Source organism: Centruroides vittatus, unplaced genomic scaffold, assembly GCF_030686945.1.
Source record: "Centruroides vittatus isolate TY-2023 unplaced genomic scaffold, ASM3068694v2 contig_577, whole genome shotgun sequence".
Taxonomy (NCBI): Eukaryota; Metazoa; Arthropoda; class Arachnida; order Scorpiones; family Buthidae; genus Centruroides; species Centruroides vittatus.
The window spans coordinates 514,171-540,713 of NW_027122345.1; the positions used below are offsets into that span (position 1 = coordinate 514,171).

Here is a 26,543-nt window from a genome sequence, read left to right on the forward strand (position 1 = left end):
ACATTCATTAAAACTTTTTAATCATAAATTTAAATGTAAATAATTAAAAATCATATTACTAAGGCAATAAATTATAATGGATAAAATTTTTTTCGGTTTTAAATAACTTTATATTTTATCTTTATTTCTATTTTAAAAAATGATCATATATTAAAAACACACTCGAAAAAACAAGCGAATAAGTTATGTTTTATTTTAAAATAATAAATTTTAATATAAGCTTTTTATATCGAAATTATGTGTTTAAAACTAAAATTGAGCATTTTTTTTATAAACCAAATTATTAAAATATGTAATTTCTTTTGTAGTGTCAAAATTTAAAGTTGTATCTTCATACTTTCTACAGAATACCAATTATTTTCGGATATCATCATCTAAATTCAATTAATTTATATATTACAATGTGAACACATCCTACTTGAGTGATAATTGAAATCAAATTACCAGCATAAATGACATCTTCCCATTTTAATTGCCCACGCAACAAAGTAATTCCTGCTTATTCACACTTAGTTAAAATGCACTTAAAGTAATCTCATAACATTATATGGACTTCTTATCAGTAGTCTAACATCAATAATAGACTATTAAAACTATATCAAACCGAAAAGTCAAAAATAACTTTTGTTTTTTTGTTTTTTATTTATTAGTGAGCCTATATCATAATTTAATTTAGATGAAAACACATAGATTGGCTTAATGATTTTACTCAAATTATCATGTAATTCAAGTAAAAATAATCAATATATAAGTCTAATGAGAAAGTTTCATCGATGATTTCTTCTAGAAGTGTTCAAACATTTAAATTAATGCTTAGAAATAATACTTTAATTAAATGCCACATCTTATTCTTTATTTAAACACAAAAATATTCAAAAAACATGAACATGGACCGTATGAAGTTGAATGCTACTAAACTGAGCATTAGCATAATCATCATTTGAGAAGGCAAAACTCATATTATAAAAAGAAAAACTTATAAAAATAAAAATAGTCGTGATTGATGAATTAGATGGAGATATCGCCGGTTTGCGTGTCTGATTCTCCATTTTATTCTGCAACTCATTTATCAAGATTTAAACTTGGAGACAGGAAAACAATTCATTAATTCGTTGCTAAGTTTTGTAACCTGACGAATTGCATTCAACATTGACTTACATATTCATAACTCTTTGTGAATTGAAAACTAAATAACATTTAAAGTTAAGCAAGCTGCAGTTTCCCTCACATTTCGAGTAAATTCAGTAATAAATCAAGAAAATGTGAGGCCTTTTACATAATTTATTACACTGAAAATACCTGTTATTATAGCATAATAATAATAAGTTTACCTCATTATTATTAATAATATTAGAACATTTATTATAAATTTATTACTGTAATAACACTTTAAATAATTATGACTTATAATTTTGCAAACACGGTAAAGTAATAAAACCGAAAAGGCTAATTAAATTGTCTATTATCATCAGAAAGATATCGAAGTATGTATTTTTTCATAGAAAAATTTCCTTTATTGTAAACCCTGTCAAAATCTAAACAAGCTTCTATCCTTTAGGTCCTTAATCATACGAATTCTAATTAATTAATTCTAATCTCGATTTTTCATAATAGCCAACCGTGTGACAACTTAACCGAAGAACGAGATTGATTCTAAATCACACCTTATCATAAATTATCCTATGTAAACATATACAGGAAATTTCCAATGTTAATTATGAATCTAAATATAATTATATGGTTTAACAAGAATTTCGAGCTAGATTAACGAATTTTAAGTTCGCATATAATTAATATATGCATAAATAATGAATGCTGTTTGTTTTCGGATATTGTTAGCTTTCCTCGAGCATTTCACGGTAGCCCAAAACCGACTCAAACGTCGTTTATTTCATTTAAATTCTTATCTATTATTTCGATTGCACAATGGGACAAGATTTGAGTAGTAAAAAAAATCATCGGGATACATTAGAGAGCGGACAGGGCGTGACAAACTTCCCGAAATTCCTGACACGTGCTCACGTGTACATGTAGCGTGGGCGTTATCTCTTTTTTTCTGAGTTGAGACCGCAGTCACACACACACACATAGTCGTCGGGAAAATGTTGTACTAGCCCAGGGGCACAAGGCGGCGGCGACAAACACTCAGATACCGTCTCGCGGAATCATCAGGTGCGCTTCCAACACCGAGTTGGCATAGGGCGGCACCCGAAAATGTACGGGGGTGGGTGGTAAGGTACCATTCCGGGGGCCTAATGATAAGGGGTGGAGGACTACCGGATACTCTTCCGTCGCGGCACAAATTTCTGTGGTTCGTGTGCGCGCACGAATCTATCCAATGAGATGGACGGAAAGGTAAAGCATTCCCGCCTCTGTCAGAGTAGATGGGAGAACGCGGCTGGCTTGAGCTGTGACTACCTGGAGCGAGACGAGTGTGTCGCTGTGTCCGGTTGTGTCTATGCCCGGGATGTATCCGGAGTGAAATCATGCCTAGACGGCACCGGCGCTTCTTTCTGCTGGTTCTCTGCTTTTGCTTCCTCCCGTTGTCATCCCATTTCAGGTAAATTTTCTCCAATTCTTTGCCATGTTTAATGCTCTACCCACTCGTTTCTATCTAAATATGCTTCTCGAGTCGAAATGAAGAAAAAACTGCGCAAAAATTCCAATCCGGAGAAACGCAAATGATAAACATAAAACGAAAGAAAATTTCATCTATTATGTCACGTAATAAATTTGCAATTTTACTTATAATAATGCTTAAGTTAAATATCGATTTTTATTTTCATTTTAGTTCATTTATCGTGGGACAATGATCAATTTTAATAAATAATTATGAATTGTTATTTAAAATCAATTAAAATTTTTTTAAAAGTTAAATAAAAAATCTTAAACAAATATTAATTTAATTTGAAAGTAACTTATTAATATAACAAATGTAAATAAGAGTTTTTATAATTATCAAAAAAGACTTCAAGAAAAATGGAAACAAAGAATAAAAGTTTTTATTTGAAATATAAACAATTTTAATTAATCGTGAGAAACATTTAAAACCTTCAAATAATTGATTAAAATTGTTTATAATAACAAAATATTAAAGAGTCGTCGATGTATTAAACAAAAGCAACGAAGGTAAATTAATATTTCAATCTAACGAAATAATTGAGTTAACAATTTTCATAAAAATAATTAATTCACACCAAACAGAATTATTAAATAAAATTGATGCTATGCATTATTCAGAAATTTTTATTGTTTTGATTTATTTAATTAATTAGGTATAGGCCTATATACCGGAAAATCCAGTTCAAAAACAAATGTAATTAAATTAAAAATTATATTGAATTATTGTAAGCAATTAGTAGATATTTAAAGGGATCGTTACTCGAATAATTCCTTTTTTAAGTTTCAAATCCAGTTTAGAATTTATAAGAATAATTTAATTTAAATAAGTAATTTTTTTAGTTATTATAATTATTGCTAATTAATCAACGTAAGATTATTTATTTTTATTTTATTTTTTTATCTTTTAAATACGCAAACAAAGCAATAACCTCTAAACTTGCCTAATAGGCAAAAATATAAGTTTCTTCTGCATTATGTTCTAATTAATTTGTTTCTCATAGTTTCGAGATCTTATAATTATAACAGAGAAAATTATATTAAGTAATTAAAATTCATTATTTAATGAATAATCTATTTCCTAACTGACTACATTTTTATTAATTTAATTTATTTCTTTTACCCTTTCCACTGAATGGGCACTAAGAGGGCCTTTTTTCCATACCCATTGTAAATTCGGCCAGGCCCTCAATGATGGTGAGGTGTGGGGCCCGACTTATCCGGAACAGTATTGATTGCATTTCTTTGCAATTTTTAAGGAGATACAAATAGTTATTCGATAATTATGCAAACGTATATATTAAGCTGCAGAAGTAACACAATAGATAAACAACAGAATTAAGCAAAAAGAAAACATGCTATAATGTATAATATTTAAAAATTTTTACACATATATTTTTAAATATAAAAATAATATTTTAATATATAAATAAATTTCAAAAATTAAAAATTTCGTAAAAGTCTGCAGCGTGTAAAATAATATAATTGAGGAAGAATGGAAACAATCCATTTCCTAATTGTCTCCCTAAGCAATATAGTCTTGATTGTTGATTCTGGTTTAATCCCCGTAGGTAGTCATTTATTTGCGTAGGCCTACAATATATAAGATGTAACATCATACATAGGCGTATAAGCTGATAAGTTAATAATTAAAGCCGCTAATAATTTATATATTAATTATACAAAGTTTATTTAATGAGAAATTCCACAGCGATTCGGGCAATTCATAAAAGACGGTTAAAAATTTATACATTTTTTCCTTTAATTATCACTTAGTTGAAAAAAACTACAGTTCAAGTCAGATAGTGACATGACATTACCACAAATTAAACTGCTTTTTGTTTAATTAAAATTCTTGTTTTGAGTACAAAGTTGATAAATTTTAATCGTGATTGTATGCGCGGAAAAATAATTAGACGAATTTCTTCGTACCTCTGTATTTTATCGAGAAAGGTAATTGATAAAACTATTTCAAGTAATTCATTTTTAATAGGTTTGCAGTCACAAGAAAAGATTCTAACTAATAAAACGAAGAAAAAAAATTATCCGATAAAAACCAAACGGCAATTAGAAAATTCATGAAAGATTCACGATGATAGTTATCAGTATTTTTATTTTCATAATAAAAACTGTTATCTTTTGAAATCAAAACCTATTAATTTTTTTTCTTAATAGTCCATATATAAATGTATTCATTTAAATAATTTTATATTTATGATTACTTTACATATAAACTTTTCTGTGTATCGAAAACAAAAACTTTGTATTCAGTTAACTTTTGTAATTAATGCTTATGTATATAACAAACTTTCATTAAACTGTTTGTTATTTTTGATAATTCGATGAGAAAAAAAACCACAGAGTAAAAGTAATTAAATAAATTTAATTACTTTTATTCTTAAAGATGCTTCTTAGAATGTTTTATTTGATATCGAGTAACTTCATTACCATGCAAGAGCAAAACTGATCGTTCCGAATTATATCATTAATGTAAATAAAATTCAATAAAATAAAGATAGCTGTGCAATTTTTTATCTTACGTTTTAGTAAGATCCATTAAATGTTTTCTTTTTATTTTATTTTACTTCCTCAACAATCCTCGTTTTCCGGTCACGTCTTCCACCGCTTCTTTTGCAGAGAAGCATCATAAATCGAGATAGTATTCGGTTGTTCACCTTCAAAACTGAATTTGACGTATAAAGAATGCCTTAACGGATACGAAGTTTTGGCAAATAAAATTCATACTTGTTCTTTGTACGAGAATAATTATTGCTATATATAACATATGCTATAGAATTCAACATAATGAAGCTACCCTGCGAACTTCTCGCTAATTTTATTCTGTGGAAGGTTTCGTGACCAAAATTGTCATTCTGTTAATCTAAAAATCAATTAAAAAAACAATTTCAGATCAGGCCGTTTCATTTACACCGTTAATGATAGACATTTTGAAATTATTAATCGCTTAAACTTTTTTATTTCTCATCCACTAGTGTATATCCAAAGTTATCAATCTAATCCTAGTCCAAGATGCCTCGGGCTTAGCAACTTTTAATATAGACGTTTTAAGAAATTTCTTAATTGCATAATTAATCGATAGTTTGGCCAGATAAAAGCAATATTTGTAGAATGTATAGAAGTTTTTCAAACTGTGTCACGATTGCAGTGGGATAGCTACAGACTACTAAGTGAAGAGTTTGTTTTAAACAGTACACAAGAGACTTATAATCAAGGCTCACCGAATTTTTAAAATTAGCATTTAGGTTCCGTTAATGCAACTTTATAAATGGGGTGTCGTGCTGTTGGTCCTGCGGCGGCTCATCGATATGCTACTCGTGCAAGCTCTTTGCTTCCTCCACTTCTATGTGAAGTATTTCTCACTTCAGCGCTCGCTGATGAATTGGATACGTAAACCTTTTCCTCTTATTCATTAATACATTAGTTTAAATCATAACCAGTCAAAATTTCTATATATAAACTCACAACTTTTTACGCTTTCAAAATATTTTATTAATTTACAATAAAGTTGTTTTAATTGACGATATGTCATAATCATATATTGTTATATTTCATGTGAAAAAACTGAAATTAATTGCAATATGTTTTAAGTGAAAAATAAATCTGTATTTTCTGCGGTCAGGTTTTAAATTAAATAATTTCTATTAATACAATAAATGAATATATAAATATTCGCTTTTTGTTTTAATAAACTTGAAAATAAGTAAATCTGAATGAGCAAGGCGCTCTTTTTATATCATGAAATTTTACTTAAAAATATTTTGTTAAATGTATATTATTATTTACTAAATACGGCCAGAAACAGATTAAAGTAATTAAAAATTATACTGTATAGCCTAAAAAGTTCTCAAATAACTCAAAATTCTATAATTTTCTACTAACTTGTCTTCATAACATCCAAATTACACGAATATCGTTTACGATTATCTGCAAACCGTATTATTAATATTAATTGTTTGCCATTTATAATAATTAAGATCTTGAAATTTGTTTAATTTAGTCTAATTGAAACTGAACATGATTATAAAATTTTATCTTCATAATAATTAAAATAATTTGTCGTCATTTATTATTTATCTATTTTGTTTAACATGGCCGATAGGTTCAAAATGTCAACAATAAAGTCATTCTATTCATGAACCATTTTCCACTTCAGAATGAAGTGAATAATGGTTTATGAATGGAAGTTTCGTGTATCAAACAAACTTTAGCAGTTTCGAATATCCTTTACTTTAAGAGAAAAGTATAACTAGTTTTTAATAATAGTTTTGAGTCATGTTATTTATCGAAAACAATAATTTACTCCGAGTCTAAAATCAGAATTAACGAGTAATGCTCTAGCCAACCCGTTCTTTATCGTACCCCTCCATTAGCACTCTGCACAACAGATTCATTGCCTTGTTAGAAGTCGTGTAAAAAGTACTTTACGTAAGTGATGAAGGCAGAAAAACGCAAAGTGTATAAATCTTAGTAATGACTTTAATTATAGTTTTCTTTAATTTTTTGAAAATGATGATTAAATTTCTTTTACTCTTTATTCAATCCATTTGCTTTTACCATCCTAGCCCAAGGGTTTAAATAGCGTGAGCACTTTTCATATTCAACCGAGTCCAAATATAAAATTGACTTCAATGAGTGTAAATGGGTATTATACATCCTATTTTCTAAGAAATATGCTCGTAAACATCAATAATGTCTTAAAAATTTCTCATTAATCAGCAAAAAACAAAATAGTAAATCAAGTTTGTAAAACCCGGAAATTTTGTTTATTCATTTAGTTTAATATGTTGGAATATCAATAAATAATTTACATTTTTAAAAATTGCAATAATAACGCCTAAGGATGTAGTTCTAGCTACACTTTTTGTCTGGTTCTCTTTACGAAAGAATTCCATCACGTATTAAAAACCCGTTATGCTTTTACATCATTCATAAAATCCTTTTTTGTAACATTAGATAAAATGCATTCTTTGAAACATTTTTATGTAAAATGTAAAAATATTTTTGCAAAAATCAACGGAGAAACAATCATTTTAATGGTTAAACCGTATTCTCAGCACTTATCTACATACTTATCAGAGTTTCTCAATTAGTAAGTCGCGACCCTCAGAAGATCGCGAACCGTACTTCAGAGTAATGTCACGGTCTTCCAGTATACAGAAAGGGGGTCGCCAACTGAAGAAGGTTGATTTATATCGTTATAAAAATACAATTTTTTAAATATCTAGTATATATTTGAATTATTTTCTTCTTATATTAAATCATATATACACATTTACTTAATTGGCACATCTCTATATGCCATTGGTCTATACTACAAATGAAATCAGAATTATGTAGCCTATATTAATCTAATGTCTGGTTTAAGATGTGTCATAATGAACACATCTTAAACCAGATTTGCTTTGTCAAACGGGTTGGCTACAGCTTGAGACAGATATTCATCACAACGCTTGTCATACTGGTGAGATCATCCTTCGGATTAGTATGCCTCTACTCACATCAACAGGGTAGGCCTATTAAGATTTCGTGATTCCTGCATAGAATTTCTACTCTACGTCATTATTTTAAATTCTTTGCTATTTTATGTAAGTGATTAGTTTCTCATTATTTATATTCTAGAAAGAATTCGTTCTACTTTATAATAAATAATTGACATTTCTTCATCCTCGATAGCGACTAAGTTGTTCTTATAAATGGGTAAATAAATCGTAAGAACTTTTTAACCTTAGGGAAGAAGAGTTTATTTGAAATCTATTGGCGTTCTTATTTGTCATTATATCGTTCGATTCCGAAGAAGCGAGTCCATAAAAAGTCACAGTTTGCAGCTTTCGAAGTAAACAAGTAAATAAATCTACAAATTAATCAAAATAACTGCGTGTATCGATGGCACTTTTGTTGGTGATAAAGAAGATACATTTGATTAAAGTTTTGTGTGGGTCGAAATCCCACGTGAAATTAATTGCAGTCGGAGTAATAAACTTTTATATATTTCAACTTGGGTTGCAAAATCTATTTTACTTACATTTTACGATTGCGAGTTACTGACATACAACTATCTTTTAATGCAAACGAATTGGATTTAATATTCGATAAGTACTGCATAGCTTTTAATTATTAGCTTACTTTTAAATTAGACTAATTTTGACTAATTTAAACCGAAGAAAAATTATACAAATATGTGTAATATTAATTTTATTTAATATATATTAAACTTAATATCGTATTATCTATATTGATTAATATCTTTATATAATTAAATATCTATACTTAAAGATATTTATGTTATAAAGTATTTTAACCAGTGCACAAAATTTTTGTAAATTGTATACATATTCGATTCATTATAAGAAAACTTAATTATAATGTTTTTAGCATAAAATAATTTTATAGAGTAGATATTTTTCTATCGATCTTTCTATTTTTGCATACAATTAAACATTTTAATCACGATCTAAATTAACGCCTTCATAAAAATGTTGCAATATAACAAATTTCACAGATTTCTAACTATTTAAATTTTTATAGATCAACGTTAATGTTTTTTAATTGGTTGATCGCATCTTCTAAGAATCACGAATGCAGACAATCTGGCTGATACCATCAAGAAAAATGAGATGTGACCCGAAAGTTGTTAAAGGATTAGGAATGTTCGGGAATAGAAGTTTAATTATCACGCCTAACAAACTACTTTTGTGTAGCATTGACCTCACCTTAGCTAAGGATACTCGGACGAAACGAGATTTTTTTCATAATCGATATCGTGATCAGAGGGAAAGTAAAAGCATTAATGCATTTGCTTAGTAGTCAGTTCACTTAAGGACAGATAGAGAGACTGGTAAGGGGTAATTAACCTTAATTATTCTTGTAATAGATTACGTTTACTAGGCTGTACATATCAAAATTCTGAAAAGTATTCATTGTGAATTTTTCTTTAGCAGATTTTTCTATTATACGAATTTTTATTCTGCAGAATTGTTTTTGTTTTGAGTTTAGTTATATTCAGAAGAAAATTCAATTAGAATTTTACAGGCTTACTGTAGAATGTATCTAGTTGTTAAACTTTAAAAATGAAAATGAATGAATAATGAAAGTAGAATGTTAGGTTTATATTTGTATTCAGAGGTGAATGAAAGAATAAGTTACAGTCCCTTAACCCTACAGTGTACTTTTTTTTTATTTAAAAGTTATCCTATGACATGTCATAGGTATCTAATCAGGAAACAAAGAGAAAGGATTGATGATGACACTGTAATTGAAATTCCGCTTTATTTCTGTCAGTATCAGGAAGCACCAGATTCGCCAGCAACCGGTAAACAAATCTCACCTACGCCAAGTGTCCTTCGCTAACGAAGATTGCGTTCGTGGGCGGTGCAGCCACGCGCCCACGCTTCCTCCCTCACTGAATGGACGCGATAGCTCCCTCCCACTAACGATAACAATATGGAAATAGATTGGCGTTATTCACACGTAACGTAAACTGCTAGCAAAACCGGAGGAACGATGACGCTCCGGAGAACCGTCTATTATTAACTGCTCCCATTCCTTTACTAATTAAATGAAATTTGTCTTCAATTTTTTTTTTTTTTTTTTTTTAATTGATCGAGATTTACAAAAGACGAACGAAGAGGGAAAATAACCAAATTTTTCTACTCCGCTTTAACTTCATTAAGCAACGAGTAACCTAAATGCAAATTGGATTAATTTTATAAATAAACCGCTACACTCAAGGAATTATATAAGACCCTTTGAAAATTGTGATTTTTTAACAAATGTGTCATTCTCTATATGTACAGAACAGTACATGTATAATTATAACCAAGTCGATAACTAAAGCAAAGTATGCAATATTAAGTTAAATAAAAATGACTACAAGACTTTTTAAATGAAATCAGCTCTTATCATTTATTATATAATTACTTACAGATCCAGATAATAGTCTGTATAGTCGCGTGTTACGTTCTATCACCTAAAGGATTCTAGATTCGAATCCGGTCGGTTCAGACAAACAGATTTTTCATGATTAGATTGGGATCGAGGCATTATATTTATTATTTATTCCACTTTGCCTAACCGAAGTAGATTAAACTAAATTCTTCCTATATAGCCCATAGCTATATGACAGGATTCAATGGTGTTGCTTAGCGAGAATCAAGTCTTAGATTCAGGTACCATTAATCGTGTTATATTAAGTACAATATAATAAATAACGAAGATTAAATCATTAAAATAAAGCTGCATTAATTTATTTAATCGTTATAGAAGAAAAATATTATATTCGAATAAACAAATAAATTTACTATTACGATAAAGAGGATATAAGTTCTTAATATTTTTATTAATTTAAATATATGACAACGAAATAATATACTAAAATTGTTAAATTGTCATCATTTTTGAATTAATCTATTAATCAGAAATGTCAAGTTCGGTTCACTTTATCTTCTATAATTAGACTTGCATTCGTCTTGTCAAAATAATGTATACTTTTACGTCAACTTGACGTATTGTGACACTTCCTCATTACAAAGAAGGTAAAAATGACGTCAAATTGACGTAAAAGTGTTCGCTACTCTGATGAAACGAATTCACCTTAGGGATTCAATAGAGAAAAATACTTTCATGTTTTATAATAAATATTAAATTATTGACAAATTTAATAAGATAAAGCCTTTTTTCCTGAAGGCTTTTTCATATTTTAATTTAAAAAATTACAATATTTTTTGTGTAGTAAGAGTAATTAATTTTTTTGTAGTTTCTATTGTTTACTTTATATTTCCTTTACATTAAATATGTATGTGGACTATTCTTAAATTTCCATTTAAGAGAATCAACAAGAGAAGATGAAATAACGGCCCACGAGATGGACGTAATTCAGTAGATGCCCTATGAACTAAGAACGAAATTTGTGTAGGCGAAGTGGAAATGATAATGTCGTGAAAATAATAGTAGGCCTACTACTTATTAAAAATTCATTAATGATTAAATTAATTTAAGAAAGTAAATCCATATATTTCACTTATAAACATTAAGTATTTATGTTGGATATTAAGCGTATAAGCAAATAAATTTATTTATTAATTTCGAACTTCCATTCAAATTAAATATTAAATTTAAATAAAATATTTTAAATAAAGCAAAAATTATCTTTATTTCTTTTACATTAAAAGATAAAATTTATGAAAATTAAATATTCATTTATAAGAAAACTGTTATTTGTTATATATTTAACTTTCTTAAATGGAATGGGATATTCAAATGAAGGGAAAAGAAGGTCAAAGAAGTCACGATTAAAATGAGAAGAGGTGTAAAATGGGAAAGAAAATATTACAAATAAATAAATAAATAAAATAATATCAAGAATCTGAAATTTTATGAGCTATAGAACAGTTATTAAATTTCGAAATTAATTAGTTAATTAATGTTTCAAATTAATTATTATTTAAAACAGTAGATAAGAAATGATTGAAAAACGAAGAGAATAAGAACTTTTATTCATACAGGTAATTAATTTAATGCTAAGGACAATTGTTTTTCATTCATTACTGATACGCCTTTTTTCTCACTAACAATAAAAATTATTAATAAATTATTCCTAAATGTTTTTCAATGGGGGAAATCATCAATAATCCTGGAATCAGAGAAAGACAGTGATAATATACAGTGACATATAATAGTTGTTTCTCGATCCGTAACCGAGTCTAGGCGAAATTCTTTTTTTTTTTTTTTTTTTTCCTATACTCGTAGCGTTAGGGAAATTGTTGGTGGCCTCATTTTTGGCACCGTGAAACTGCCCTAACTATATGTTGCCGTGAACCACTGGGCGTTGTCCGGACAGCTCTGATTTGCGGCATGACAAATGATCCTTCTATACTCTGCGGCAACACGAGCTATGACCCATTCACAGTTCCGAAGCACCCTCCGGTTATTCAGCCAGTTAAGTAAACTCCTTACTTATAATTGGAAAGATTATCACCTCTTAGAGAAAGAGATTAACTCCTGTGGACATTTGTACCGAATCAATGTAATGTAGAAAGAGCTATTCTCCAAACCCGAAAGGTATACAATAAAACTATTATATTAATATGCAAATATCAAACTATAGTCAATAGATGTCACATCCAACTATTCGTTTATAGTCAATTTTCAAATTTATTTTTATTTCAAATTTTTCAGACTACAAAAAAAGGCTATATACTTTTCTCTAATCTTAACTTTTTAATTAAATAAAAAATTTAATATATAATAATTTTACCAGATTCTAAGGGGGAAATAAATCGCTACTTAAAATGTTTACCTTATAACAAAAAATACAAAATAATAATAATAATTAAAAATGATATAAGCAGTTTATTCTTTGTGATTATGGTGACCCATGTCACGATTTTCCGGGACAGTCCCGTACTTCTGTTTAACCCTCAAAAATAGAATAAAATTTCAAATAAAACCATTTTATAGGTCTTTTAATGCAATTAAATCAATTTATAAGTCAATGTATAACAATTCTTCCAAAAATAATCTAAGTTTAGCCCTTTTAGACACAATTTTTTTCACTCACTCTTGAAATCTATCCGATTTAGTCACTTTTTTAATGTTAGTTATGTTCCTAACCTATAATATATATTTATTTTATAGCTTAATCTTATCTGATAATTGAATTTTGATCTGTAAAACCACACTTTAACCGAAATTTAAACTATTCTAAATCATATTCTTAAAAATCACGTGACCTAAATTTATAGTTTAATCATGAACCGCACATTATAATATAACCTCAACCCAACAATATGTACAGTACAGTAGGTATATTAATTGAAATTAAGTTTATGTGCCAATAAATAATTTAATATCAAATAAAATTCAAATGTATTCTCATACCCATTTCGCGTTACTAAAATACGTTATACGATTGATAAAAATTTTTTTATATAATAATAGAATTTCTATATAGACCTTAAATTAAAATTAATTTTAAGTGTCTTCATTTGAGTAACTAAAAATATTTATATTACGTTTATACGAAAGATTAATTACATTTAAGAATAAAATTTATTCCGTTTAATTAACATTCTTGGCTTAATTAACAGAAACGACAATATTGGTAGTGGGTAATTTTCACAATTTTCACGAGAAATAATTCGGAAGAAGTATACATAAAGAGGTTATTAACTCCAGAACCTAATTCCGGATAAGGTGAATGTTTTTTAAGGAGACATTATAAGATATAGTACATCAAGTAATAAGGATCAATAGTTCTTGGAATTTCAGTAACTTATCCTTAAGATTTATTAAATATTTGCGACTTTTTTACTGATAGAAACATTAGATTTAGAAAATATTCGCTTTATGTCACCAGTAATGTGCGTTTTGTAGCAAAAAATACCGATCGCCCACACCGTCGCCATCCTCCCACAGCACTCGTGTCGTTTTGAATGATTTCTGAGTTTTCATGCAAATAGAAACAGGGTGTCTACCTCTTAAGGACATCCCACGGAGATCTGTCTCCCTGATGTAACCCAAGGGACATGTCCTCCATTTGTCGCCCCATAGGATCCCCCATATACTTAACTATGTCGACTTAATTGAGACATAAAGCTTTATTTGTACGACCGGATTACCCAAGATGCTTTCTTTACGAAAGTCAATGCAAATTATTCTTTTTTGATGTTAAATTTTCTTTGAAAAATAATAAAATGTCACCTGAAAATATTATAATAATAGAAAAATTCTTGTGCAATATGCTAATGAAGAATTTATTACAGGCTACGATTATTTTGCATATCTCACCAAAATAGTTTGATTTAATTATTAAGTTAGCTTTTACTACTTCATTTGGAAATTTATATTAGAAATTTTTAAAGTTTTTATATTAAGATTCCCAAACTATTGATATTATAATATAACAAAGGAGATAGAAACGAAGAAAATTGAAAATTTTTATCATCTAGAAATGAAAACGCTTTGTAATTATATAAAAATTGAATTTAGATTATGTTATTCCGGACATATTAGGACAAAATAGAAAAATTCCAATTGGGAAATTGTTAAATCACCCGGTTTGCCCTACTTCTAGCGTCGCCGACATCGTCATTAAGTGATCCACCTCTTCTCTACGGACACATCTCACAAAAAAAAAAAAGGAAAAATCGACAATTATTACTAGTAAAACCTCTTTTTACAGTGACAATTATTAAAATTTTATTTTTTTTTTTATCTTTAATTTAATAGTTTTTGCACGTTTATAAAATTCTTATAAAACTCGAAGAGTTGCCACATTAACTGCTAATGTAGGAGACTTCGAACTTTATCTTAATGCTTAAGTTGTATAACAACGTAAAAGTTAGATCTAACAGCGATTCAATAAATAAATTACGGCATTGAGATATAATTGTTACATTAAAACAGAAAGGGGCTAAATGGGGTGTGCCATTTTTTGGCAGGGTGAATGTTTGCTCTCCATTGTCTTATTCTCGGGTTACACCTCATCTACGGTTTCTTCCAGGAAATTCCTTTTCAGAAATTCATAATTATCGATTCCGAGTATTTAAATTTATATATGTTTATTTATGAAGTTCATAAATAACATTTTACTTCAAGCCCACGTTATAGTGAATCCGACTATTTTGCCATATCGGGTAATATTTAATTATATAATGTAAAGAAAATTAAATAATATTTACATATATGATCCGTGAACACTTAATCGTCGGAGAGCCACGTTGTTATTAGTACGAACTGGTTTCTGCTTCTATTTCACGACCGGTTTTTAATCGAAATGATGATGATGATGATGATGATGATGATAGCCAATAATATTATCAAAGCTAATGATAATCGCTAAATATTATGTAAATTACTTAGTTGTTATCTAGCAACGCAAATATAAAGCATTAGCTCCGATGCTAATTATCACGAAGAAATGCAAATATGAAACTATAGATACAATCTTGAATCAATTAAGAATCTATAAATATATGTTCTCGAACATGTTATATTCGACGTCGTGTGTTATTTTATGTCGAATATAATGTGTAAATAATCTCTTAGACAACCACTTGGTTATTTGCTCGAGAAATTAGTTTTTTCCAACAATTTATTCGAATTAAATACTAAAAATATATATATATATATATTATTTTGATTGCTTCTATTTAAAAATTTGCGTGACAATTTGTCTTGTCCTTGGATGAAGAGTCTACTATTACTTTTTTAATTTTTCTTCTGGCTTTAGGCTGCTGTTAATGAGAAAAAATTAATTTTCTAATTTTTTTTTTCCTGAAAATTTCAGAAAATAGTTTAAAAAGCATTCAATTACAGTAAATACGACTAATTTTATAGTTATTGGTTTCCATTTCTTTATGCTTATATTTAACTTGTTCACAAACCATATTAGAGAACTTAGTTACTCTTCAGGAATACTTAATTATTCTATTAATGAAGCATGGGTTAACTAATTTATATATAAAAAGTGGTTGTTCTTGAAATTTTACTTAGATTTCGAGTAATGTTTTGTAAAATTTCAAAATAATTAGTTACGAAACTCAACATTATTACGCAAGACAAATTAAATTCGATGAAATTACTTCATTTATTCTTTGGTTAGGTTTATTTTATTTAATTAATTTGACTTTTGACGGAAGATCAATCATTTTTAAATTGAATTTTCGGAAAAAAATATAATTATAAAAAATTAATTAAATCACTTAGAAATAGGGAATAACCTTACGCTGTGTGTTCATCTCATATAGGTTGAAGTGTAAACTTCAAAAAGTAGTGTTAAAGATCATTTAATTACTTAACCTTTACTTACTTTTTTTAAATTTCTTTTTTCTTCTTACGTTTGTACTCTACAATTACTTGGCGATGAAAGGAACTAACAATTAAAATATTTTGAACGACGAATGCTACTGTGATATTAAGAGGACTTTTTTTTTACTCAATTATAGTTGTCAATGTGTCCTTAACCTTGAGATAATTGTTGAGATAACCTCGCCACACTACAACTATTCGATTTTCATTTGTTTTAATACAACATTGTATGAAATATTGTATCCAATTCGTAAATTTATTCTATAGATAGTTGGTATCTGTACAATTAAGTCTACTTGTATTTTGTATCACTTAACCGTGTTTCCGATAACATATTTAACAGTTGATTGATAAGAAACACGTCCTATCACTTTTACACTTATTTTATAGCAGCAATGCTTTGTTAGTTTAATAATTACAGTAATTACTATTTAAACAATTTATCGTACGGAATATAAGACGTTTCAATTAAATTTATCATTACTGAATTTTTATATAACCACGGCTATAAACACTTATAAATAATAATGAATCTTCTATATAAACCAGTATAAGCAGTTGTGTATTGTATATAAACTTATAATTAAAGTATTCATTATAAATTAATAGGTTAAACGTTCGTTAAATTGTAATCGTTTATTTTGTATATGGACCTTAAATCGCGACGATAAATAATCAAATTACATCTCATTAATGAATAAACTGACGCAAGAAATAATTACGGGGAAGAAAGTAACAAGAGAATTGTTACAAAACAAATGTATCAAGTTCTAAATTTTAATTAAACAAGCCTTTTAAAATTTTAAATAATTAGATTTTTTAGAAGATTTTAATGAATTTTCCGATATGTAAAATAAAATTTATTATTAAAACAAATGAAAATAAAGCAAAAAAAAAAAAAAAACTACAAATTTGTTTAACGGAGTAAACGACAATTTCCAGTGTTTGTAGATGATTAACGAGTGCTGAAATTTAAACTCGATTTTAAAACGAAAGTTAACTTTCTATACAATGTATATGGGAGCTGTACCTATGGTTTGTTAGAGGCTGTAGAGACGGGCAGCAGCGGCACATCGGAGCGAGCAGTGGGAGGCGGTACTGTTGACCTCGAGTGACCTGCCAGGTGAGGGAACTGTCAGCGCGGAGGAGGAAAGACACTGCTAACCCTAACCCGGGTCGGTCCCAATTAGCCCGCTTGGCATACATCACCGTGACAATTAGCTCCTGGTGGCCCCGGGCTTCCCGGAACTGGCAACGTACCCATCGTTTGTCATTCTGAGAGAACGTTATCCCAACCGGACTCTTGTCAGTTGAGAATAGGGTCACTATTTGAAGACTAACAACCATCCAAAGTTAAGCCAACAAAAATAATTCTGATTTTTATTTATTTCATTTACTATATAATTCTAAATATAATAAAAATTTTAATTAGATTTTAATTAATAGAAACAGAATTCGAGAAATTGTCAAGTTACAAATCAGCACTTTCTTAAATTTTATTCTAGTAAATTTAAATAAAATTTAACGTATTAATAGAATACCTTGTGTATTCAATACAAATTTAAATAAATTATTTCGCAAAAATCCTAGATTTTAATATTTGACTTATCTACAGTCAAATTTAAGTAACTTTCTTATAATTAAAATTTAAATAGCGTTAAGGAATTACATTACATTATAAATAATTACATTTAAAATATTATAAAAAGTTTAATTAGATTAATTTTATACGTAGTTGATGAAAGCGAGCTTCTCCTCAAAGCACAGATGCGTCGAGGACAACTCGCTTTGCAGTAAATTATTCGTTGGATAAGATGCGTTGGATATGCTTGAATTATTGCTAATGCTTTAATTAACGCTTCGGTGAAGATGTTTTTAAATTAAATATTGCAGTAATTGTTAATCCACAGTAAATCTAATGTCGAAATTATAATTGGTTAACTACAATCGATTCTAACAGATGTTCAATTTCCAATTTCTTACCTTACAGAAACGTTTACGAATTTTGTAGTATATTAAAGAATCTAATTGAATTCGTAAACCGTAATTTATTTTTAAATATAAGCAATTTATTTAGAATATTTAGATTTATTAATAATATAGAATGCAATATATACAACTCAACACTGTTTGTAATGCAAGGTAGACTATACACTGTGATCTTATTAATTACTTATTTGGTTATAGAATAACTTCCATGTTACGCTTCCATTTCCGCTCGACTTCCTTCTTGAAACTTCTAAAATTCGTTTGGTTTTATTACTCTTTGGAATTATTAGAGTCCGGAGTTAACTGGCGTGTTGACCTGTTTTTGCTTCATCGGGATCTTAACTAAACTGAAATTCTCAGGTGTTTACGAGTTTCTTTAGGGTCATTTTTCTCGTTTTTATACCCAAGGGCCTCATTTGATCTGCGGACATTCGATGACTGGTCATAATTCATTGGCGCATTCCTTGCTATCTGAATAATCTAGGTTGGACGTCGAATCTAACTCTGTGCCTGGAGCATCACGGAGAAGGAACGAAAGGCCGGCGGGCCAATTAGACAGGTGACACTTGATAATTATGGAGCGGAGAAGTGGGAGGCACCGATAATTATGGGGACGAACAGTCGCTTCTCACTCGCCAGACAAGTAGGCGTACAGCCAAGGATGAAGAGTTGCATCTCGGGAATTCGCGGCTTTGTCAGCTGCGAGGAAAGATCGCATCTTCCCAAAAAAACTTCTATTAATCATCGCAGCTTCTAAAATTTCACACCTGCTCCCGAGAAAGTAATTGGATTACGCTGGATTAATTTGTTTCGTCATCCGAATGATGAGACTAACGAAGAAGTCTATCTGGTTATCCAATTAGGAAAGAAGAGCGTCTATCTTGGTCTGAATCAGTTCGTGATTAAGTGGTCCTAGCAATTTGTCCAATCGCTATCTTCCACTGTAGATCGGAATCTCGCAAGAATGTCTCATTAACACTGGGGAAGATAGAAAGGACAAATCGAGTCGATGTCACTCTGATGGATAAGATTTAACGGTACAAGAGGAGAGTCAAAAACGACCTTCCTGTCATATAATAAATTGATAATCCTTAAAGCTACTAGGGTAGAAAGACATCATTTTCTATCTTATTTACTCGTCTATCTCGTCTTTTGATCAGCTGCTCACGCTGAACAATTTATAATAAAGTTTTGAATTTTTACTATCCATAATTTTAAATTTTATTAAATCCTCTACATTAATCAAGTACTGTACATTTCATTAATGATTAAACAAAATATAAAACTATCTATCCCTACATGAAGGTTTAAATGATTCATTATACGATTAAACACATGCCATAGATTAAAGACAATTTTTATTTAGTTTTTAATTTATTATAAATTTCACTTTTAATGCATATATTAATTAAAATTTTATAAGATATACAGAAAACTTATCGATGTATTCATAAAATAAAATCAATTCGAAAAGAATAAACCTAAAATAACAAAATGGATAAAGAGAAAGCAGCATTAAATTCAAAATCAGCAACTTAATGAATTTTTTTTTGACTATTTGACACGTTTAAATTGTTTTTCTGTATTAACATTAGTAGTAAGATGATTCCTTATTCTAAAAAAATATTCTACAAGTTTAGAAAATTTATCTTCTTAACTTTAAGCTATTCCATTCAACAGATCGATCACAAAAGGCGGGTCGTCTGTAAAGAAACAGGAACTTTTTTTATGTTATTCAAGTGCCGACGGGTCTGTAGACTGGCCCTAAGAAATGCTTTTATACACCTTTAAAAAATTTTTGAGATATAAACTTCATGATGTATAAATTCACAAATAAATTACTTCATTTCATATTTACTTACTGACGAGCATGTTTAAAAGATTAAATATTTGATATCACTTCCGTAAGAGCTATTTTTATAAATAATTTTATACTATTTAAACTAGAATAATTTAAAAAAAATACGTAAGTTATATAATTTATTCGTATTGAAAGAATCGGAATAGTCTGGTGTATTTATTGAGATAAATTTATCTGTTTAAACATCATCTGATTAGTAAATTAAAAATCTGATTTATAGATTTAAAATAAAGGCTATAAAACTTTAATTTTTTAATTTTTCGAATTTCAATAATTATTTTTCTTCCTATTTGTCTAAATATATCTGTTGCCAATAGAGAACAAGAAGAGCTGCTCTTTAAGTTCCGTCATTAAAACCAATAACAATTAATTAAATATTTGCAACGTTTTTGCGTCCGAAATTCTACTGGCGATCAATCACTTTGATCATTTAGTTTCCCGAAGAAGTACTTTTTATAAAAGCAAATTAATTATCCGAATTTCATTTTTTCATGTTTGTCCTGCCGAATTAATCAAAATGCATTCGTTATCTTTGGAATTTCCCGAAGCCTCTGCGTTTGAGGATTTCGATAGTCTTTTGTCGGTGGCCGTTCCTTTTTTGACTAGGGCCATCTGTTGATGGTATAGAAATTTCCCGACATTCCCGACGACCAAAATATGGCTCCCGGCATGCCGTGGGAATAGATCATTAATCGCGTCTGTTCTCTCCCTCCCGGAGCAGGAGTTTTTCAATTAAAAGCTGACCTGGCGGGAGACGGAGGAGGGACTCGATTTCTGTCTGGGGCCGTCAACCCGCCCTATGCCAGATCGCTGCAATTAGACCCAGCTAAATCACAGGTTACCGTCTGACGTGCGGCCTTTGGCCCGCAGCACCGCCGACCTACTAAGCTTCAGGCTATTCTGACGAACGGAAATCACTTAATGGCTACCGCGTTTTTGCTGATCTTTGAACAAAAATACGAGATATGCAAACGTAAACATTGTCACAAACCTTTAACTCGAACTGAAACAAATTCTCTTTCTAATTAAAAAACATTAACATGAAATTATTTCACTACTAAATTTTGCTCATCGGAAAACTCTCAACATATTTATAGCTACATAATATGTAACACAAAATAACTGTTTACAGCACAGTTTAAGGAAATTGTTGGCTTATTATAAAGGAATTCGCTCATTTACTATAAAAGGAAAGTTTGAAATTTAAATATTTGGCTGAAGTTTTAGCCAAATAACAACAAGTAAACGATAAGTATATTAAACAGAACTTAAAAATAATTATTAAAACGAAAAATATGTTGCATGAAGAATGTCAATTCGGAATAATTTTGAGAGAAGTGATAAAAGAGAAATGTGTTTTTATAGTTATTTTATATTTTAAATGAATTTAAAATAACATGTAATTGTTATATTTACTCAAAATATTCGTTAAACCAACAAATAATGAAGATGCAATGATTTCGCTCTTTGTTTTATTCATTACATTTCAATATAAGCCTACTTAATTTACAATAAAATACAGTAAAGACTTTAAAATCTGATTTTTCTAAAAGGAATGTATAAATTTCTTTAAAATAGACGATCGATATTTATAAATAATAAGACCAAAAATTTATGAGTTAATATTGCGTTAAATTTATGCAGAAATCATTCGCCATTTCTACATGTAAAGAGACTATTTTTATTAGTGAAAAAATAAAACGATTACGTTTTAATCAACATCAAAATATGTTTTATAAAATTGACTCCTTTATTGTGTCACAAAAGTTCAAGTTTAAGATCATTCGACGGATCTAAATTATTAATATTTGACTGCCTAACACGGGTATATTAAGTTACCTATGATATATTTGTAGATATTGATTCGCCAACGCAGAAGCATTTCGAGAAATGATTCTTATGTGATAAAATCAGAAACTTGTCACTTTAATTCCACCCAACCCTGATATACCCTGTTAAACTACAAACTAAGAAAAGAAAAACGATTTTGAAGCAATTAACCAATGCTAGAGCATTGAAATGTATTAAATCAAGAATAATAAACTTTTAATGGAGGCCTTTCTTCCTCATTTAAAGTCAATGAATGTTAAATTGACCTTAATGAATGCGGGATTTGGAAGCTTTCGTGTTTAAGCAATTTACGAATCTTAATGACATCAAAGGCCCTTTATTTTACAAAAGCTTTCTGCATCTTTCTCATATATTTATGTAACCTCTGTCCTGTGGGCATTAAAAAAGCTTTATTCATGCTCATCAAGGGTTTTGCCATGAGTCACAATAGGAGCGGCTTGATGACCAGATACAGGACATCGAAATATACGAATTAACCATCTACGAGCCATGAAAATTCCTTAGCTGACTCGGAGAATAAATGAGTTTTGTTGCCATTTCTGTGGCTTTATGACTCCGTTAAAATATAAGAGAATCCAAATCCCATTGGATCTTTACAATATTTTAATGGACAGACATTTGACACGTGGTTTTATTTTCCGATTATCGTTCATATTTGCTTGTCATCTAACCTAATTAAGGTTAATTCTTTCCACAAATAATTAAAAATACTGAATCCTTAAGGGTGTAGGAGCCTCGCAAACGAATCTAATAGAATATTTAACAAAACAACCTTCTTTTCTATAATGATATTCTTTGTCTAAGGGGGAAAAGGAAAAGAGGATAAAGTTACTTAAAATATTCTTGCAGAGTTTATTGGGGAGCAACAAGGAAAAATTTAACTTAAAACTGCAATGATAATTGTATTGATAACAGCAAAAAGGATTTAAAAATTTTTGATGTGTCCTATTTTGTCATTATTCTAGTAATACGAAATTTTTAAGAAAATAAAAAGTATTTCATCACGTTTATAAAGATACTTTCGTAGAAGGTAAAAAGAAATGAACATCAAATATCAAAAAAGGAAGCAATTGCTGGAGACATATCGGCGTGAAATCGTTGTTAGTATATTGGCATTCACAAGCAAGGCACGAGTTTGAGATCTTATCTCATCCTTTCGATTAATGGGTGATAAAAAACACAAAAATGCCAACCTTTCGCGACTCGCTATGACCCTTTCGTGATTCGACACCATTATTTATTTGGCGCTGAAACTTTTTTCGTCGGAGGGTGTTCTGTTCACAAATTATGCAACTCTGTCATTTTCTTTATGGGATAATCTCAATATAAGCAATGAATTCGAGAAACCATTAAATAAAACACATGCTACGGCATATAATTATATACTGTGGTACAGTACGTATTTATATTTAAAGTTTTTCGGATTCATTTAATAACCATCTTCATACAGAAATAAATGGTTTAAGAGTTTACTGGACTCGGTCACAATATAGTCTATTGTGGGATAATTAATTAAATATACGGATTTGTAGGTAAAGCAATAATATATATTAATGTAAAGTTAAAATTTCAAAGTTTAAAAAGTTGTTTCTTATTACAAAAAGTATGGTTTTAAGAATAAAATACTGTGTTAAACTCTGGTTGGGTTGAGTCGAGTCAAGCTTGTATCTAAATTTTAGTTATAAAGAAGACTGAAAAAGATATTCGAAGAGAGATAGCCCGTCCCATCTTCAGTTTTATTACCAGAATTTACCGAAAACGACAACTGCTTATGAATTGGAATCATTTTATTAAAAGCTTTGTGGTAACTATGTTATTCTTGGCACGTTTAATCTAATTTATCTGCTGTCCCCAATCGAACCCCAACAACGGGGGAGGTCCGGCCTTCTGTGTTTCTACCCTGCCCCTTCTCTTCCGTCAGTTTTCTCCCTCCTCTAAGAATCATCTTTATATCTTCGGTCACGTTATCCCTACGGCATCTTTCGAGTTTAACCCTAAACGCATAACCTGTAGTCTCCAATAGAACGAATGCAAAGAAAAACAGAAGTTTGTTAGTGTGAAAAATAGCTTTTTTCCATTGTGGTTTTTTTTACAGTCTACATTTTCCAAGATATGCGCCTTAGGGTCTCTATTTTTGGTGACTCTCAGAGGGGATCCCGGAGAACCAATGAATGATTCCGAAGGTCAAAACATCAGAAATACTCACGCACCGAGCATCAATCACATCTCCTGTATAAGGGATCTTCTTCATTGGTAGAATTCAAAAAAATCGAATAAGAAGCTATTGTTCTCGTGTGCTTTTCCTTATTAGAGAACTCGATTTGCCTAAAAAAGCAGTTTTAATTATGTAACAAATGGTCTAATCGTTACAAATTCAGTAGAACGTTTTCGTTGTTTCGTCTAAACGGAATGACTCACATCACGAATACAGAGAGAGCGTTAACTCTTTCGCTATTTCAATTATTTAAATTTAATAGTTAATCGAAGTGAACATTCTGTAAATTTACCTCATATTTACCAAATAATTACATTTATTCCATGTTTTAAGTTTATAAAAGTACAAGCTACATTATACGAAAAATAAGAATTTAATCAAAGCATTTATCTTCGTTATAACTCCCACTTCAGGCTATAAACGAAATAACTAACCAGATTCGCAAATTACATCTTCGAAGGTGACAAAATGTTTTTCGTTGAGAAATTAATAGATAGTGTTTACAGAATCCTCTTAATCACTGCTGATAACTAAAGTGTCATTTTGTCACATGATTGGAAAGGAGCCTCAACATACAATCTCTCTACTTCCATGATAGGAATTCCTTTTGAGCTATTAAAAAAAATTTTCAGAGAGATGTAAAAATTTAGCCTCGAGGTTTATTATAAATCGGTTTCTTTACTAGAATACCGTATATATAAATCATTTGGACAAAACCTGTGATTTGTTTCTAGCTTACAGCTGTTTCAAAGTGGATAAGAGGAGGAGAATTGAGATGAAAGAGGTTCAATCGTTTAGTCATGGCTTGATTCGATAACAAATATCTAGTAGATTGGTAATATGAAAGATACGACAAGATGCCAATTTGACGAATGGGAAACATTTAGCATTGTTAAACTAAAGATGGAATGCTGATAATTTAGTAAGTAATGCATTATTTTCGAAGGGAAATGTAGAATTGCACCTGTTTTGAATTTATAATCTTCTATCGTACCGACTTCTCAAATTCTAATGCCAAATATAATTTTATTAAAATTATTATATACATATATTAATGCTTAAGATAAGATAATTATAAAATTATATATATTTTTTCTATGAGGTTTTTTTCTATGGAGGAGACGTAGTCTCATTGTAAAAAATAAATAAATACAAATTTAGAAAATAAACTTATATAAAATTAGACCCTCCTAATTCGTTAATTATAATAAATATTCTAAAATATGTGATTTATAATAAGATAATATACATAGATCTATTTACAGATTATTTAATATGATATTTGGTCTAATATTAAATTGACCACTTCATGTTTAGCATAGAGGCCTACTATAAGGGGTTAAAACTATAAATAATCGTATGGAAAGGAATGCAAAATTCAATGAAATTCTCCAATTAAACTATAAAATGGGGCCTTTTTATATCCGGATAATTTTAAAATATATGCTTTATATCTATATTATTTAAAAGATTTAAGTACTGTTTTATATACGATTTTCTTGTAATAAAAATCAAATATTTACCTTTCTTGATTGAGACATCAGTAAATTTCATGTTCACGTTCTGTTTACTAACAAGATTAACATTTCCTGTTAATATAATTACCCAAGAGTTTACTTGAATCAAATCTGAAAATACAAAGAAATTTACATCTAGATTGAGTAATCAGGGAGATTTTCATTGATTCGATTTTAAATTTTTAACTTAAAATCTTAAATGGATATAATGATAAATGAATTAAATCATTACTTTTGAAACTTTTAATGGTTTTAAATAAATTTCCATTACTTAATTTTTAATTAATTAAAAGAGATTAATCTTATAATATTACTAGATAATTTTTTTTTCGATTCTTTCAATCAAAAAAGATTAATCACTAAAGTTTATCACGATGAATGTTATCAAATGTATACAAGAAACTCGATCTTATCACATTTTCTATTCTGTTAATCGAAAAATTCGACTTTATATTTTGGAGAAAATATTTCATCTTCAATTTTAATCTCACAAGGAAAGAAAAAAAAAAGTAGTATGACTACAAGTAGGATTAAGAGACGTATTTGTAGTACAACCCTTGTAATCATAGAAACACCTGGATTGTATTCACCTTTGAGGACATTGCGGCCTTAATTACAAGGGTGTGACGTCTACGTACATTCTCATAAATAACAAACTGGATGG

At 29.2% G+C, this 26,543-nt stretch overlaps 1 protein-coding gene across 1 annotated transcript in view; it reads left to right on the plus strand.

Moving 5' to 3' along the window:
- Positions 1 to 2,152: 2,152 nt before the first annotated feature.
- Positions 2,153 to 26,543, plus strand: part of LOC136979091 (protein Wnt-7b-like) — an 81,508-nt gene continuing 57,117 nt past the window's right edge. The window contains exon 1 of the mRNA XM_067275002.1: positions 2,153 to 2,560. Coding sequence (XP_067131103.1) covers positions 2,487 to 2,560 — 74 coding nt within the window. The 5' untranslated portion in view covers positions 2,153 to 2,486. The remainder of the gene's footprint in view (positions 2,561 to 26,543) is intronic.